At 40.2% G+C, this 14934-nt stretch overlaps 1 protein-coding gene across 1 annotated transcript; it reads right to left on the reverse strand.

Moving 5' to 3' along the window:
- Positions 1-467: 467 nt before the first annotated feature.
- On the reverse strand, positions 468-12415 carry GDF10 (growth differentiation factor 10). The gene is made up of 3 exons (XM_069019581.1): positions 12057-12415; positions 6127-7034; positions 468-1434 (listed from the first exon to the last, which is right to left on the reverse strand). Exons 1-3 carry the CDS (start codon positions 12352-12354, stop codon positions 1243-1245), a joined length of 1398 nt encoding a protein of 465 aa, XP_068875682.1. The 5' UTR covers positions 12355-12415; the 3' UTR covers positions 468-1242.
- Between the last annotated feature and the right edge of the window lie 2519 nt (positions 12416-14934).

Consider the following 14934-nt stretch of genomic DNA (forward strand, 5'->3'; position numbering starts at 1 on the left):
GGATGTAATGAAATAGGTTACAGTAAGATCCATTGAACTGAAGCTAAAGCTCATCAAATTCAGTCTAGGATTAAGCCACTGCATATGAACAAAGAGCACTAACTTTCGGAACAACTACTTGTAGTCCAGTAGAGATATTCTACCACATGAAATCTTTAAAGCCAAATTTATGCATGTTTTTCAAAGATATTCCCAAGCTCAAAACAGAAGTTCCATAATGCATGGTGCAGAAACTGCTGAGCAAGGTTCTTTGATCTGTGCTGTGCAGGAGGTCGGTCTAGATGATCATAGTATTTTCTTCTGTCTTTAATCTATTGAAGCACATTATGACAAGCTTAACATGTATTTACACGTTTCCATCTAATTAACGGAATGTAGGAGAGTGCATTTATAGAAAGACAATTCAAATATTTTTCGATACTACTGTACCTTTAATTTATTAGCTTTTGTTAAAAGCATGTAACAATCTAGAGGATATAAAGCATAATTTACAAAAATATAAATCTTGGTTATTTTATTTTTAGTATTTCAACATATTACTATATTGTATGTGTTACTCAGAGAATATGTTTAACAACCTGAAATTATCCAGCAAACCAAAAATGTGGGATATTACATGTTTTTTGTAGAACAAATTATATATTAAGGAAGGGTAACCAAAAATTACTATATTAAGATATTGATTATATGAAAATTTATGCAGTGAACTATACTTGCATCCTGAAGAAAATATACATTTTAAGCCCTTTATTACAGCATTTTTCAGTATAAATATGCATATTAAGAGTATGAGTGTTTTAGGCAAAAATTTTTGATTTGTGTACAAAAGTGATATTCTAAAATAAGCCTGCCTTTGCAAGTTCACTTCCCAACTTCTTGGTTAACTGAAGAGGTAAAATAGTCAGAAAATAACAAATAAAAACACATTTTAGTCCTTTGATTATGGAAAACTTTACACATAAATTTCTCACTAAACATCAGGTATCTTGGCTAGGTGGGTTAGGAAGGTATCTGTAGAAGTACTGAACTCCTGGAAGATGAATATGAAAGACAAATGATGACAGTACGACCTATCCTTCGAGGCGAGCACGTGCATTGTTTTAGTCTCTCTGTGTGCTTTCTGTAGAGAAATTGTAGATTTGCATTGGTTCATCAACACAAGTGGATTAATTTCTCCTTTACAACTTCCCAGAGCAGTCGGGCAGGATTTGTGGGCTTTGTTAAAGGTGTATTTGTATGAACTTATCGGCAGGCACAAGTTTCAACTGACATATTGGGATATACCTTTAAAACAACATTTTTGTTCTCATCTAAGAAAAGGACACTGAGTGAGCTCATTTTGTCAGGAACACAGCAGGGTTCTGGGATGCCAGGAATGATTCCTACTGCTTTTACGATGCTCTGAATAGTAGCATGATTTGACGGCCGCACAATCTGGAACAGAGAAAGAAATAGTTATAGCTTCATTCATGAGCGGTCATGTTCCTAAGTGGACTTGGAAAATGATAACAATTATGGAGTTTTTTGTCTCTCAGTAAAGCAAATATGTCATTGATTGAGTCATAGGGTTATGCAGCACAGTCAGTCCCTCACAGTTCCAGCCTTCCTGAGCTGGATGTATCCAACAGATATTTTGTGTTCCTTAGGCTGCCTTCATAAATACCAGAGGAGGGCACTGGTGGCACAGCCAGCAGCCAGAGGCCTGAAGAAAAAATGTCCCTGAATGTATCTGCTATATGCTGGAGGGAGGCATGGATAAGAAGCCTAAGCTAGTTCACAGTTGCTAGATGTTATATGTTTTTTAACCTCGTCTGACTTAGAAAATTTGCTACTGTAAGTATTTCCAAAATAACTATCCCAATGTTCCAACATTCCAGAAATTCCCGAATTTCTCCTCATGTATGCTAGCCTGGAATTAGTTACTTTTTCCTGGAGTAATCATTCTCTTTTGAAAGAGCAGAGTACTCCAGAAGTAGCATCCACAGGAGAGAGTTAGTATAGAATAGTCAAACACCCTGACAGAGCCTTTCTGATCATAATTGCATGACAAATAGTTCATATATGTGGTCTTTGCTTCCCTCTGCCTTCATCACCAGTATTTTTTTTTCCCCATGGGCTAGCCTCAAGAGGCTGGGACAATCATGAAATGAGGATTCACATCAGCTTTACATCTATAACCTGTTCAGGGCACTGAGCCACAATTTTATTTCTACTCTTGATTTTTGGACGCAGTTAACAACACAAGGAAAAGCATTTGAGAAGAGGAGGCAGACATTAGGCATTCTGGTGGTGAGAATAAGAAAGCAATGGCATGGTAGTCAGCCCACCACCAAGGCTGAAGCTTCAGTGACTCCTGCTCAGTTGTCATGCTTGAATACTGTCCCAGCTAATGAGTACAATAACAGTAGGAAAATTGTGTTAATCCTATCAAGCTTTTTGCTACAGTTTCCTGAGTTTTCTCATATCTGCACATATCTGGTATAGGTGGCACATGGAATCTTTCATCACTATTGGTGCACAGCTGTATATCAGGTGGAAAATGACATCTGTGGGACAACAAATAGGGACTTTGCACACTATTGCATGGAAATAGATACTTTAGGTGAAAAGAATTATTATCTCCTACATCTTCTCTATTTTTAAAATATATATGTATGTGCAAAAATTGGTTTTCCATTTCAACATGAAAAGTTATGTAGTCCATGGATAGAACAAAGGAGCTCTTTTTGGCATAATTCAGTTTTGAAACGTTTGCATTAAGTGTAATATATTAGCAAATCAGATCAAACCTTAATTACCATTAAGGCTTTCAGATTTTCCTTAACTAAGCCATTATAAGAAGTAACTGTGAAATCTGTCCTTGACCCTTCAAGACAGTATCCCTATAGCCAAGCCTCAACAAGTGACCAGTCCTGCACAGTGCGTTTCTGTAATTAGCATATGTCAGCATAATTAGCAATGGCTTGCTCTCTCTTGCCCCCCTTTATCTTTACATTTCAAAACTGTCCACACACAAGAAGCAGTGAGATAGTCTCACAACTGCTCTGTGAAGTAGAAATCAGTTTCTACCCACATTGGTCATGTCAGCATATGTGGATAGCAAGAGAGAGACAGGAGTTTTTGTGTGTTTAAGCAACTGCAGAGTTTAGAAATTCAAAGAATTAGAGCTTCTAGAATCAAGTTCTTAATTTAGCCTTTATGAAAACCTCCTGAACTGTTCTTAGCACCTGTGTTATTTCATGTTGTTATTTGAAAGAGTCACACATCACAATGTGCTACTGAAACAGCATTTATTGCCCCCATGCAGTGGATAGCCATCATTGCCCTCAAGGCCAGTTACTGACTTACAGGATTCTTGGCTATGAACGTGCAGAAGATCCTACAAGGATCTTTTCGAGCTGTGCAGCCTCTAATATCTGCAAGGAACAAATAGATGAGAATAAAGTCTATCTAGACTGAGCAGCTGTCTCCCAAGACAACAACACTAATTATGTTTCTAATGCCTGAAAGTGGATACGCCATGCACAAAAATGCTTAGAAGGGAAAATGCGTATGGTAGAGCAGTACTCTGTATGCAATCTGGCTGCCTGAGCCCTATATCCACAGCAGGGCCAGACAGCACACCAATCCTACGCCCTGCCAGGCTCTGAGTTTTTCCAGCCCATCTGGAAACATGGCATTAGTGTTCAGGGATTGTGGGCTAGGCTTCACATTTGACTTTGTCCCAATGTGCTAAAGCAGAAAGCTTGAAATAATTAGTTGAATGCCCAGTAATAATGGCACTGAGGAAGTGCTAATGTTTTAAATGCTGGCTGCTAAGTTATATACAGCAGACCAGGTTCTACCACGTGCAGGACTGGAATTTATTTGGCAAATGCAGCACTGCAGCCAGCCATATAACCTAGTCTTCCTCCTCACAGTTCAGGGAATAAGAAATTCAGCAGTAAGATAGGTGGACTTGCTATGAGAAGATTTGTACCCAAGCTGTTGATTATTTATCTAAATCAAGACTTGCAGTTATTAAAGTAGATGTGCAGAATGATGTACTAACACTGAAGAAAAAAAATAAACCTACGATGTGATGATACGCAACATGCCAGGTATGTAATTCTATCTCCACAGTTCTAAAAGAGTACTTTGGAAATAAGGTGTCTCTTGTCCATCATAGGCTGACTGTGTAGACCAAGTCCTTATGAGTCTTTAATCTGGCCTTTGATACTTTCCTGACTTAGAACATATATGAAAGAACAAATTTCTCCCTCAATAATATTGAGCAATTCTTACACTCTGAACTGAATCTTCATTCATGCTGGTGTCCTCTCTCTCTTCCTTTTGAAACAGTCATTAAAAAAAGTTACACCTGTAAATCTGATTCTTTTTTTCCCTTCTTAAAAATACAAAGCTAGCAAGGACTAGACCTCTTCCAAAGCAAACCCAATCAATGAATGTGTATCAAACCCAAAATTCCCAAATCTATGTATCTGTGATTTAGTTTCTCTGGGTTTTTTTTTTTTTCAGTCGGGTCTTTTTTTCCTTATTTTGGTTTTTGGGTATCAAGACACTAGTGAAAGGGAATTTTATTATTTAACAAGTATTTGCTTATATTTCTAGATAAGATATTAGGTAAGTAAGCAATATAAACTTATTTAATTATTCAAGCTAGAAACAGATCCTCTCTCTTCTGGCCCTGCCAGCTTTTGTGTAATGCTGTTTTGCTCACAAGAAACCAGATGCATTAAATGCATATTTTTGGAGGGTGTGGTTGTTGTTTGGTTGGGGATTTTTTTTTGAGTTTACGTCGTCGTGTATGAATTGTGCATTAGACTGTGAGTCTATGGCAAAAGACCCATATTCCCAGGCTGTCTTTTGTTTTGGGTAAGGCAAATGCTGATTATGGTGCATGACCAATTTGTATTACAAAAACAAAGTTGTATGTGAGTCTGTGCAAGCTTTAATTTTGCCAGACCATGTATCAATTTATGTACACGTGGTTCAGCACTGACCACCTACACAAGAACATGTGGTCAGATTTGTACACCCTACCATGAAGTTCCACTGTTCCTGGACTTAAAACCAGCCTACATATCTACTCTTCCTGAAATTATACTACTTGTTTCAACACAAACATACATCAATTTCTCTGGATGTAAAGTAGGGCACATTCCTGTTTCAGAGCCTTGCAATCCTCTGCTGTAAAACACTAGCCTTTATTTATGTGCCAAATGACCCATGCAAAAATGTCAGTTGAACAAATAATCAGGCCATTTGTAGGTAGAACTGCAAAATAATTACAGTTTCTAAATACGCAGGTTATGCAGTGCTTCAGATCCTCCCCTCTGCCATTACTCGAAAGCCTTATAAAATCCTGATAATTCTTGTCCAACATAGGATTGCCAACATTTCTACTTCTTGCCACAGAGCAGAGTGGGAGTGAGACAAATGTTTGCCTCTCCACTAGCAAACTTCACACTGCTTCTATAGAAGGAATTTGGTATGCTTGCTTTAGGGTGCTAGAGGCAGTTTTGTGGCATTTCTAGCAACGTAAGGTAAATGAACTTCTTCGTTCCAGCAGGATTATCTAACATATTTAGAATTTTGATACACAAATATCATCTTAATCAGTATTATTGTTTTCATAAAGAACAAGCAGTTTCCTAAAGTTAAAAATACCTCAGTGTAACTACTCTTCATTTTTCTTCTAAGGTATTACAAGTGGAATCCAGAAATACGCTAATAGAGTAGCTTGTTTTAATATTAGCATATAATCCTTCATACTTCTGCCACTACAATAGAGTATTTTGATGATTTAGTTTGTATAACCGTATTTTCATAAGCTACAAAAGTCTTTATGCTATGGTGTCAAGCTATAAGATGAGAAATTGTCAGATAAACCTGAGATATTTTTCTTATTCTTCAGATTGCATTTAAAAAAACTTGGAATCTTTTTGCACTCTGATGACTGAGTCGATGGAAACAATATTGCTTAAATTCTTTAGGTTGAACAAGGCAACAAAACACAATTAAAAAGGTAAAAAACTAAAGGAAAATCTGACTAAAGAAGTAGTTGGATAAGCAGAACAGTAGGCCTACTGTTTGCAAGCTGACAAGAATAAAAAGGCATACTACCTTGGGCATTGGAAATTCACATGCACCTGCACAGTAGTAGGCATCAAATGATTTGGGAGATATGATCCATTCATTCCAGCCAATATCAGCAAAGTCAACTTTCATATATCTTCTTGAACAAATCCTTGGCTCATTCCATTGTTTTCGCCTTGCTTTCTTCATTGTTTTCTCATCAAAATTTAGCACCTGAGACGTTTTAAGTGTTTCTGTATTTTCTTGCCCTTTTCTCCTACGATCTTTGCGTGAGGCTTTTGGTTTCAAGGATCTATAGGCATTCTCCCATATGTCATGTTTGTTGTATTTATTGTTGTTATAATCTACTTCTGGCAACTCGTTGTTCTGAATAGAGCTAACGAGGTACGTATCCCTCCTAACTCGAGTATCAGTAGAAGCATTAGGGGATAGATTTGGGTCCCCGTCATTGGGAGGGAATGGATCATAACGCTGTAGGGTGCCTGCCACACTGTTAGGTTCAGAGATTGCAAGATCATTGGCATAAACTAGTATATAAGGTAAATGGCTGGCAACCTGTTCAGGGAAGCCCTGGTGTTTCTCCCCAGAATCAAGCTCAGCACAGAGAATGAGCTCTCCAGCTCGTTTTGATTCTTTTACGATGTGTGAAATGTCCTTTGTATGCCAAGCCCCTCGCCTTTGAAGAAGCACAGTGATGTTCCCTTTCACTAGTCCATAAGCAGAATTCTGGTGAATGCTTTGGAAAACAAAGTTGAGCCGTAGGGCTGGAGGCAGGTGAAGGAGGCGGCAGGATGAGTTCTTGGATCGTTTACAAAACACTTCCCGGTGCCGAGGGCGTTTGTCAGCATAGAAGTGAAAAGTGGCAGCGAGGATCATTTCTGAATCCTGCATGGATGTCAGATTAAAGCAGTACAAGGGCTTCTGGGCCAAGAATTCTGAAAGAGAGCAAGGAAAACATGGATGTATATCTGAGACCAAAAATGGTAGTCAACTCTTATTTCCATTTAAGTGAATTAACAAATTTTATGTTTCAGTTACATCAAATAATTTAGTATAGTGAACTTATCACTTCAGCTTAAAACATGGTGAATAAGGGGAGGAAAAAAATGTATCTCATTAATAGCAGTATTACAATAACATTGAGAGTGTCCAACACACTGGGCATCTTTTGTACATATGAGGGATAAAATTATTTTCAGAGATTTTTAGTTACAGACTGCTTTTCATTCTAAGCAGGCAAGAAAAGCAATCCTTGATTATATTTCATTTATAACAAATTCAGGCTCAGAGAAGCTGTCAAATTTAGCTGTGGTAGAGCTCAGAGAAATACCTTGCCGAAACCAGTACTAGCAGAAACCAGGTTTGCACTTAATATTCAAGATTGTCTAATCTAAAGCTGACTGCAGATTCCTTAAAAATGTCTGGGTGCTAACTCTGTGGGCAACAGCTCATCATCTGCAAATAGTGCACAAGAGACATTTCACAATGGGGCTTGCTGTAAGCAGTGTGACACATTTTGGGGGTCATTACTCTTGTGAGCAATCCTTCTTTCCACTACACATCATGTAGGAGCTTTGTTTAAAGCACTGTGAAACACACTTGGTCTCTAACGCTTGTGTTTAAATCTGTGTGAAGTTAGTGACAAATGCCATTGAATAGGAGCTGACTCTTAAAATTCAAACTCCATTTGAATCAGCTTCTTTTTAGCTAGTTAAACAGCTTGTGCTCAGCTTACATCTTTACCCTCCTTTCGAGGAAGACAAACAATTTTACACTAATAACTGCTTATTTAGACAGTAGAACCTCTCTTAGTGTGTTAAAATCTAATCCCACCCTAGCATAAAAAGACAATGCCTTAATAGTCTATCATTGTGAAAAGGTGCCTTTTTTTTTTTTTACTAGCTCAACAGTATATGGGACACTGGTGGCAGAACCAAGAAGAGATTCCTATTCTCCCAAGCTCACCCCACTACTTAGAACGCATCAAAGGATTACAGTGGGTAAATCTGCATCTTTAATTAACCCAAGTGGACCAACCCTCTCGCAGTCCTGTTTGACGTACCTGAAAATTCTCTGGCAGAAGGAAGAAAAAAACCACTCCAAACCAAACAAAACCCAAAAAATGCAACAGCCAGGCTTCCCAGAAACACTTAGGGTTTTTTTCAGTGCACTATGGATGACGAGCCACAGAAATTTTGGCAATAACAGAAAGGCAGTACTGTTAACTGCCACCTGTTGGAACATTCTTCCTTTAACGCACAGTTTCATTTGAAAGAGGGAAATGAATAGTGCTACATCTTACTAAATTGGTGGTTGCTATCTCCCAGTTAACACTGGATAGAACCACGATTTGGACTAAAAGAACAGCAGATTAGCTGATTAATGATCATTAATCCCAAACCCACACAGGCAGTCTGAGAGTACAAATGCTTGAGTATGCAATTTCCATCTACACCACCTGTATTTTGTTCCTGATACAGTGAAGTGGAACAGCTTGTACTGATGTGATAAGAACCTGTTTGTTTCTGTCAGTTCAGGACAGGATTCCGATTAATAAACTTTTAATCAACACTAGTCATATGTATAGGTGCTCTTACTATGAAAAAACTTGAGGGTTTAGATTTTATTCAAGTCTTTGAAGCACAGAAATTTCACAAGGCTATGGCCAAGGAAGAGAGTAATTATAATACTTCCTTTAGAACATCAGGCTTTATTAATGTATGTTCATTTCAGAAGGCATGTTTCTAAAAAGAAGTCTATCTACTGGTTCTCTCCACCTGAGCTGTGTACAGTTATTTTTTAATATTTATTTAGTAGTAGACTGCTCTGAGCACCATCAGCTTTGTAATTACTGCTATGAAGCATGAGCATTGTTGGGATAAAGACATTTCAAACACCAGTGTTTCAGGGTTTCAGAAGGGAAGGTAACTTGTAATGATAGATCAGAGAAAGGGAAGCTGAATTAATCTAAAATAATTCTGTATTCTAGGATGAAAAAAACCCTTCAAAAGTCAAAATTCTGTGTAGAACAGAATAAGAATCTATGAATCTCCAGCTACTGACAAGCCAGAGGCTTGGAAGTACAGACTTGTTAGGAATCTAGAAGATTTGAATTTTGGATGGAGCATAGTCATATTTCCATATTGCATAAGTTCACTCAGGCTTTTACCAACCTGTCAACCACGCATTGTCAGTCTTGATTTGGTTTTCTTGCACATATGCGTTATGATACAATCTTAATTAAATGGCTGCTATTTTCTACTATTCATTAAGGTCTTTGCTTTGTTTAGCACAGAGGATGCATCGTGTTCAGGGAATGAGTCTGAGCTGCAAGAGTAAATTTATGGGGAAATTTCATGGCTTAGAAAGTAAATTGCTGCCATGAAGATTAATTCCCCTCAATCTGAGCAATTTAGGTGAAGTTGGACAATAGCTTAATATTTCATATTTGGTCACAAACCATTTATGACTTGACTAACTTCAGACACTTAGTGCTGTTTTCTAAAGCTACAAAGTTCACTGTAAACTGGAAAGCACCTAAAGAAATAAGAAACCTGAGAAATTAGTTCTTAGACTTTCTCTCAGCTTCTTATCAAAAAAATAATGAGCTCTTGTGAACACATGTAGAGGTGAGCTGAGAGGAGGTGATCAGATGTTTGTGAAGTACTCTTTCTGAAGGGGCAAGTACTGCTAGAGGCACAAAAAAAGAGTTGTATTTGGCTACATGCAAACAGCACATGCATGTATATTTCAAGTGCCTCACACTGAATATGGAAAAACATTATGCATTCCATAGCTCAGTCAACCCCACCTATACCCTTTAAGGAACAGGTAGAATGGCAATACAAATGGGTAGTTGAGGAGAACTCAATAATGCATATGACAAAAGACAAAGGTCTGGACCAACATTTTGTACCTCTGGAGCCCTCATCTTGACAACTGTAAGTAACCCTGATGCTTGAGTGTCACCTAACAAACAGTTTTAAACAGCACTGCAGGAACAGACAGTTACAGATTTTCTGAAAAGTATGTGATAAAAAAACAGAAGTAAGTCCATTGCTTGGGATAAAGAAAATTATTGTGTGTGTAGTCTGTTTTGCATATTTCAATAGGACTACAATTATTATCCATACTTTATAAAGATGAATGTTCCACGTCTTGTTAGATAAACCTGCCAATTTCTTCTTTCAGAAGGAAATATCAGAATTTCTCAGGAAGATAAACATGGTGGCAGATAAGGTTCTTCTCTCCTCCCTCATCTTGCATCATTCTATGGTACATTTTAGAGTGTTTATCACTAGCTTGATGAATGCAGTTCAAAGGAACAGTACAGAGGAGCTTCTGCTTTCATGCCATGTTATTTGGGAAAGATGGGGTCCAGTAGAGAAAGTACATAGATAAGACACAGGAGACAGGAGTTTTGGACATAGATATGCCTTATTTCCATTGCAGGGAAAGCCAAGTTACTTTCAGGCCTCTCTGCCTTGGTTTCATGATCAGACAAAAGAGCGAAATAATATTGATTTGTATTTGGTCAGCACGGTCTACCTGTGGGTAAAAAATGCTGCTATTTTAGTGTTTTGAAACAGAATTACAGCTTGGATTACTTTGATGCAAGTAGTATGTTCATCAGATTATATGAAAAATTAAGAAAAAGAATATAGTGCAATTCTTGCCTTGTCCCCAAGTCCCTCTTGTGGTCCAGGACCTTATTTGGGTGAGAGCCAGTGTTAGGTGCTCAGTTCACAGAAAAATAAAAGTGTTAACAGGAGGTCGTGGAAAACCATCCACAGTGAAAGTTCCTTCCTAACCCCTATTATAGCAACTGCTAGCTAATGATCTAGAGCATGACAATTTATTTTTCTCCCAAATGTCTGCAATTGCTTTACATCATAACCCCTAGATTTTTAGACATTTCATTAGTCACTTACTCTTCCATGGAGTCTCCCCCTCTTTGAATATGATTACTTTTTAATATTACAGTGGACATAGGATAGAAATTAAGTTGGGGTGCACAAGAGAATATTAATTATTGTGCAATATTATAGTAAGCATTCTCTAAAACACTGTATGCTGCACTGTACTCTATACATGAGACTTAAATGTAGGAGATACAGATTAATGAAAAATTTGCTTTTGTGAGTTTCAATCCATCAGATTTGTCTAAATAGAATAATGAATATTTCTGACAAGGTAGCAACAACTAGATTCTGGAAACTGATACAGTTCTTATTTTAAGAGCTAAGATTTTAGTTATAGTCTGTAAGCGTTAACCAAAGAAGTAAGATGTTTTCCAGAAAAGTTATGAGTTTCCTTGGCAAAGGATAACAAATGTATGGACTATTAACTAGGCAAACCTCCTTTTTATTATTTGATGTAATATTGGGATAATGAAAGTGTAGTTTTGACACAGTATATATGTTTCTCCACCCTCATAATCAAGCCAAGTAAAACTGGGGAGAGGGAGGTCAGATATCTGTCATCTCAGGTTTAGGCAGTGCAAGGAATTTAAGATGCCGAGCAGTTTTAGGCGGTCCTGTAGGCGGCACTCTTCCTAGCAGGAACTTCTGAGGCTGCGGGGAGAGCCGGAGGAGAGGACCAGTGGCTGGAGCACTCGGTACTAGGCTTATGCTCCAAGTATTTCTGAAAAGACCTTTTGGCCCAGGGCGATGTGCGCTGGGAACGGCGCTCCTTTTGCCGCTGGTTTGCATCCACAGCAACGGAGGCTTTCCCAGGGGAGATACTCTCCGGGAAGGGAAGGGAGCCAGGGAAGGTGGGAAGCCGTCCGCAAAGCCAGGGGCGACACCCTGTCCGTGTAGGTAGCAAGGAACCCCTCAGCATTCACCCAGAGTGACACCCCCCGTAGTCAAGGACAACCTCGACGCAAACCCATCACTTTAAAGCGAAAGAGGAGCGAGGGGGCTCCAGCGGTGCCCCCCGCGCCCAGCCCGTCTTACCCGGCCTGGCTTTGAAGCTGCGGACCGTGTTGCCGTCGCCTGGCCGGCTCCCCTCCCGGTTGTACTTCTCGTAGAGCTTAAGCATGTGGACAGCTACCATGTCCTGAGCGATGCTGCCCAGCCCAGGGGGCGGCGAAGAGCCGCCGCGGGGGTCGCGGCCGGGGGCGGACGAGTCCGGGTCGGCCGGCGGCTGGACGGGGCAGGCGGGCGGGCTGCCGGCGCCCTCCCCCTCAGGCGAGCGGCAGCCCCCATGGCCCAGGGCCCACAGCAGGAGGCAGCAGGTCAGGCGGGCGGCCATCGGGGGATGCTGCGGGCGGGTGGCCGGGCGCGGAGCGGCGGCGGCTCGGTCGCTGCCTGCGTCTGGGTCTCCCGGTTGGCCCTGCCGCACCGGGGCGAGGGGGCGGCGGGGCCAGAGAGGAGGAGGGAGGGTGGGGGCGGCCCCCCCCGGCCGCTGATGCCGTCTCCGCCGGGCCAATCCCCGGGCCCGGGGGCGAGGAGATGCGGGCCAGGGGCGGCGGAGCGGGGGCAGCTCCAGGGGTCCGGGTGCGGAGGGACTGCGGGAGTGGACGCTGCATTTCTCCAACGCTCCTTAAAGCGTAGCGGGAAAAGGATCTAAATTAATTAGCGCCCAGCCGCTGATGAGAGACACATGTCACCGCCGCCGCTGCGGCATCGAGCGCTGCGGCAGGACGGCACCTTGGCTGCCTGCGCCAGCCGGGAGGCGAGGGGGCTTGAAAATAATTTCTGAAAGATAGAAGCCATAGATACCAAGCAGGGCGGGCAGGCGGTGAGAGGACGGAAGGGTGAGTGGATGGCAGGGACAGCATGACAAGGAAAGGCTGCGCACATACGTGCCGAAAGTGGAAGAGTCTTTGCTGTTTCGGTCGGCAGAGCTGACAGTGCTGTCTTGTAAAGGCAGCGCTGTGAATAGTGTTTATTTCAAGGAGCCCGGAGAAAAGAGAAGTCCCCGTGGGTCCGTACTCTAGAAGACCCAGTGTGAACTAGCCGAGAGTGTAACAAGGGTCACTGATAATTCCAAGCAGATACTTAAATGGTAGGGGTTAAAGGGGCTGTGCATGGGTAAACTTTCGTCATTGGACTATTTCTATGTGTGATTTGAAGGAGGAGAATACTGGTGTGAATTTCTGAAGGATTTACATGGCTTAGGTCGGAGGGGGTTGATTTAAAAGTGAATGGTGCATGTTGCACTTATTCATCATGTGTCACAGGTAGTTCTGAATCATAGTCATCCAGCAGATATAAATGCTGGTGTAATGAATAGCAGTTTTAAAGACAACCTATAAGGAGAGGGGTACATTTTAAGGGAATTTGTTAATTCTGCCTCCTTTTTAAAGCTTTTTCTCAAGTAGCCAAGAGAGTTACTTTTCTTGGAGAGTATACAATGCAATAATTGAAAAATTGTTGGAAAAGCTACTGTTGCTGTGTATGACACAACTCTTTTGTGCCTTTTCTTTTTAACCTTGGAGTGTCAAATCTGAGCAGATACTATTGAAAGCCTCTGAACCACAAGTTTGTAGTTTTTGGATCATGGCAAAGAAAGGTTTGATTCATTTTTAAAATTAGCACCAGGCCTCATTGCTCTGTGCCCTTTGAATGTGTGAAACAAACAATTTGCAAATACAAATTTGCCCAAATGTACATTGCTAAAGTATCAAACCTCCTATTAATTAATCTTTGCATATAAGTAAGCCAAACTATCCTTTGATGCTTTTTTTTTTTTCTCCATGGTAGCATGCTCATGACCTCCACTGGGGGTGTGAGCGAACCTTTTGTTGTTTGTGGTTTTTGTCTGTACTGTTTCTATACAATCAAGGTCCTGTGAAAAGGAGGAAGAGGCAGCAGGAGGTAGAAACAAGCTGGGCTATTTTGGACCAATGTCCCATTAAAATGTTCTCCCTCTCCTTAACTCACTCCAAACTTCTATTCAGGCATACACTTTGTATCAGTCTTTAACCTGCACTAAAACCTGTAGGACACTGATACTTTGACATTGTTGGGAAAGAATTAAAGAATCAACCAGGGATGGCTAATATTTCTTGCCTTATTTTATTGTAGAACAGCAGGAATTCAAAGTCTTTAAAGCTCTGGTACTTTGACTCTTTTATGCAGCTGAGATGATGAAATAAAAATGTGTTTGGTAAAGGAATTCAAATTAGCACTGGGTCACATAATTCCCCTGTTCTGAATATGGCCAATCAATGGCATCTCTAAGGCTTCTAGAGGCAAGAGCTATGCAATTTCTGCTCATGCAGAATAATATTCCTAGCGTGGAAATTTCTGCTAATTAAAGCTCTTGCCAAGTAGAGTCTTTTTTTTTTTTCCCCCCTTCTTCTTCTTAAATAGCTTAAGTCAAAGCTTTGCAAGCCAGGACATGGAGAAAGTCTCCTTATAGTTAGAGCAATGCATTCAGGATTTTGAACTGCAGATCTAAGTTTCCTACTAAAATCATTGTGATATAAATAGAGTCACATACCCTTAATAACAGCTTATATGTGAAAAAGAAACCAGATAATGGTTTCTTATGGAATTAGTGATATCTGTACAAAGGAACTATTGTGACCTGTGTTTGTGTTTTGTTGTAGGAAATACACAGGAAATATACAAAAGGGTATATAGAGCACCAGGAGCATATATATTCTTTTTGTTCTATGGTAAAAGAAATTACTAACTCCCTTTAGGATTACATCTATGTATATTAAAATAATTTTGCCTTACTCTTTATTTTTAATAATAAAGTCAGTAGCAGGGATAAGAAAGCTTAAAACTCCAGGGAAGTTAATGAAACATAAATTATTATTAAATTTGGGCTTCAGTCCAAATTTCTGGTTACTACTTATTGTAGGACAGCTCATTCATT

The sequence above is a fragment of the Aphelocoma coerulescens genome, chromosome 6 (assembly GCF_041296385.1).
Source record: "Aphelocoma coerulescens isolate FSJ_1873_10779 chromosome 6, UR_Acoe_1.0, whole genome shotgun sequence".
Classification (NCBI taxonomy): Eukaryota; Metazoa; Chordata; class Aves; order Passeriformes; family Corvidae; genus Aphelocoma; species Aphelocoma coerulescens.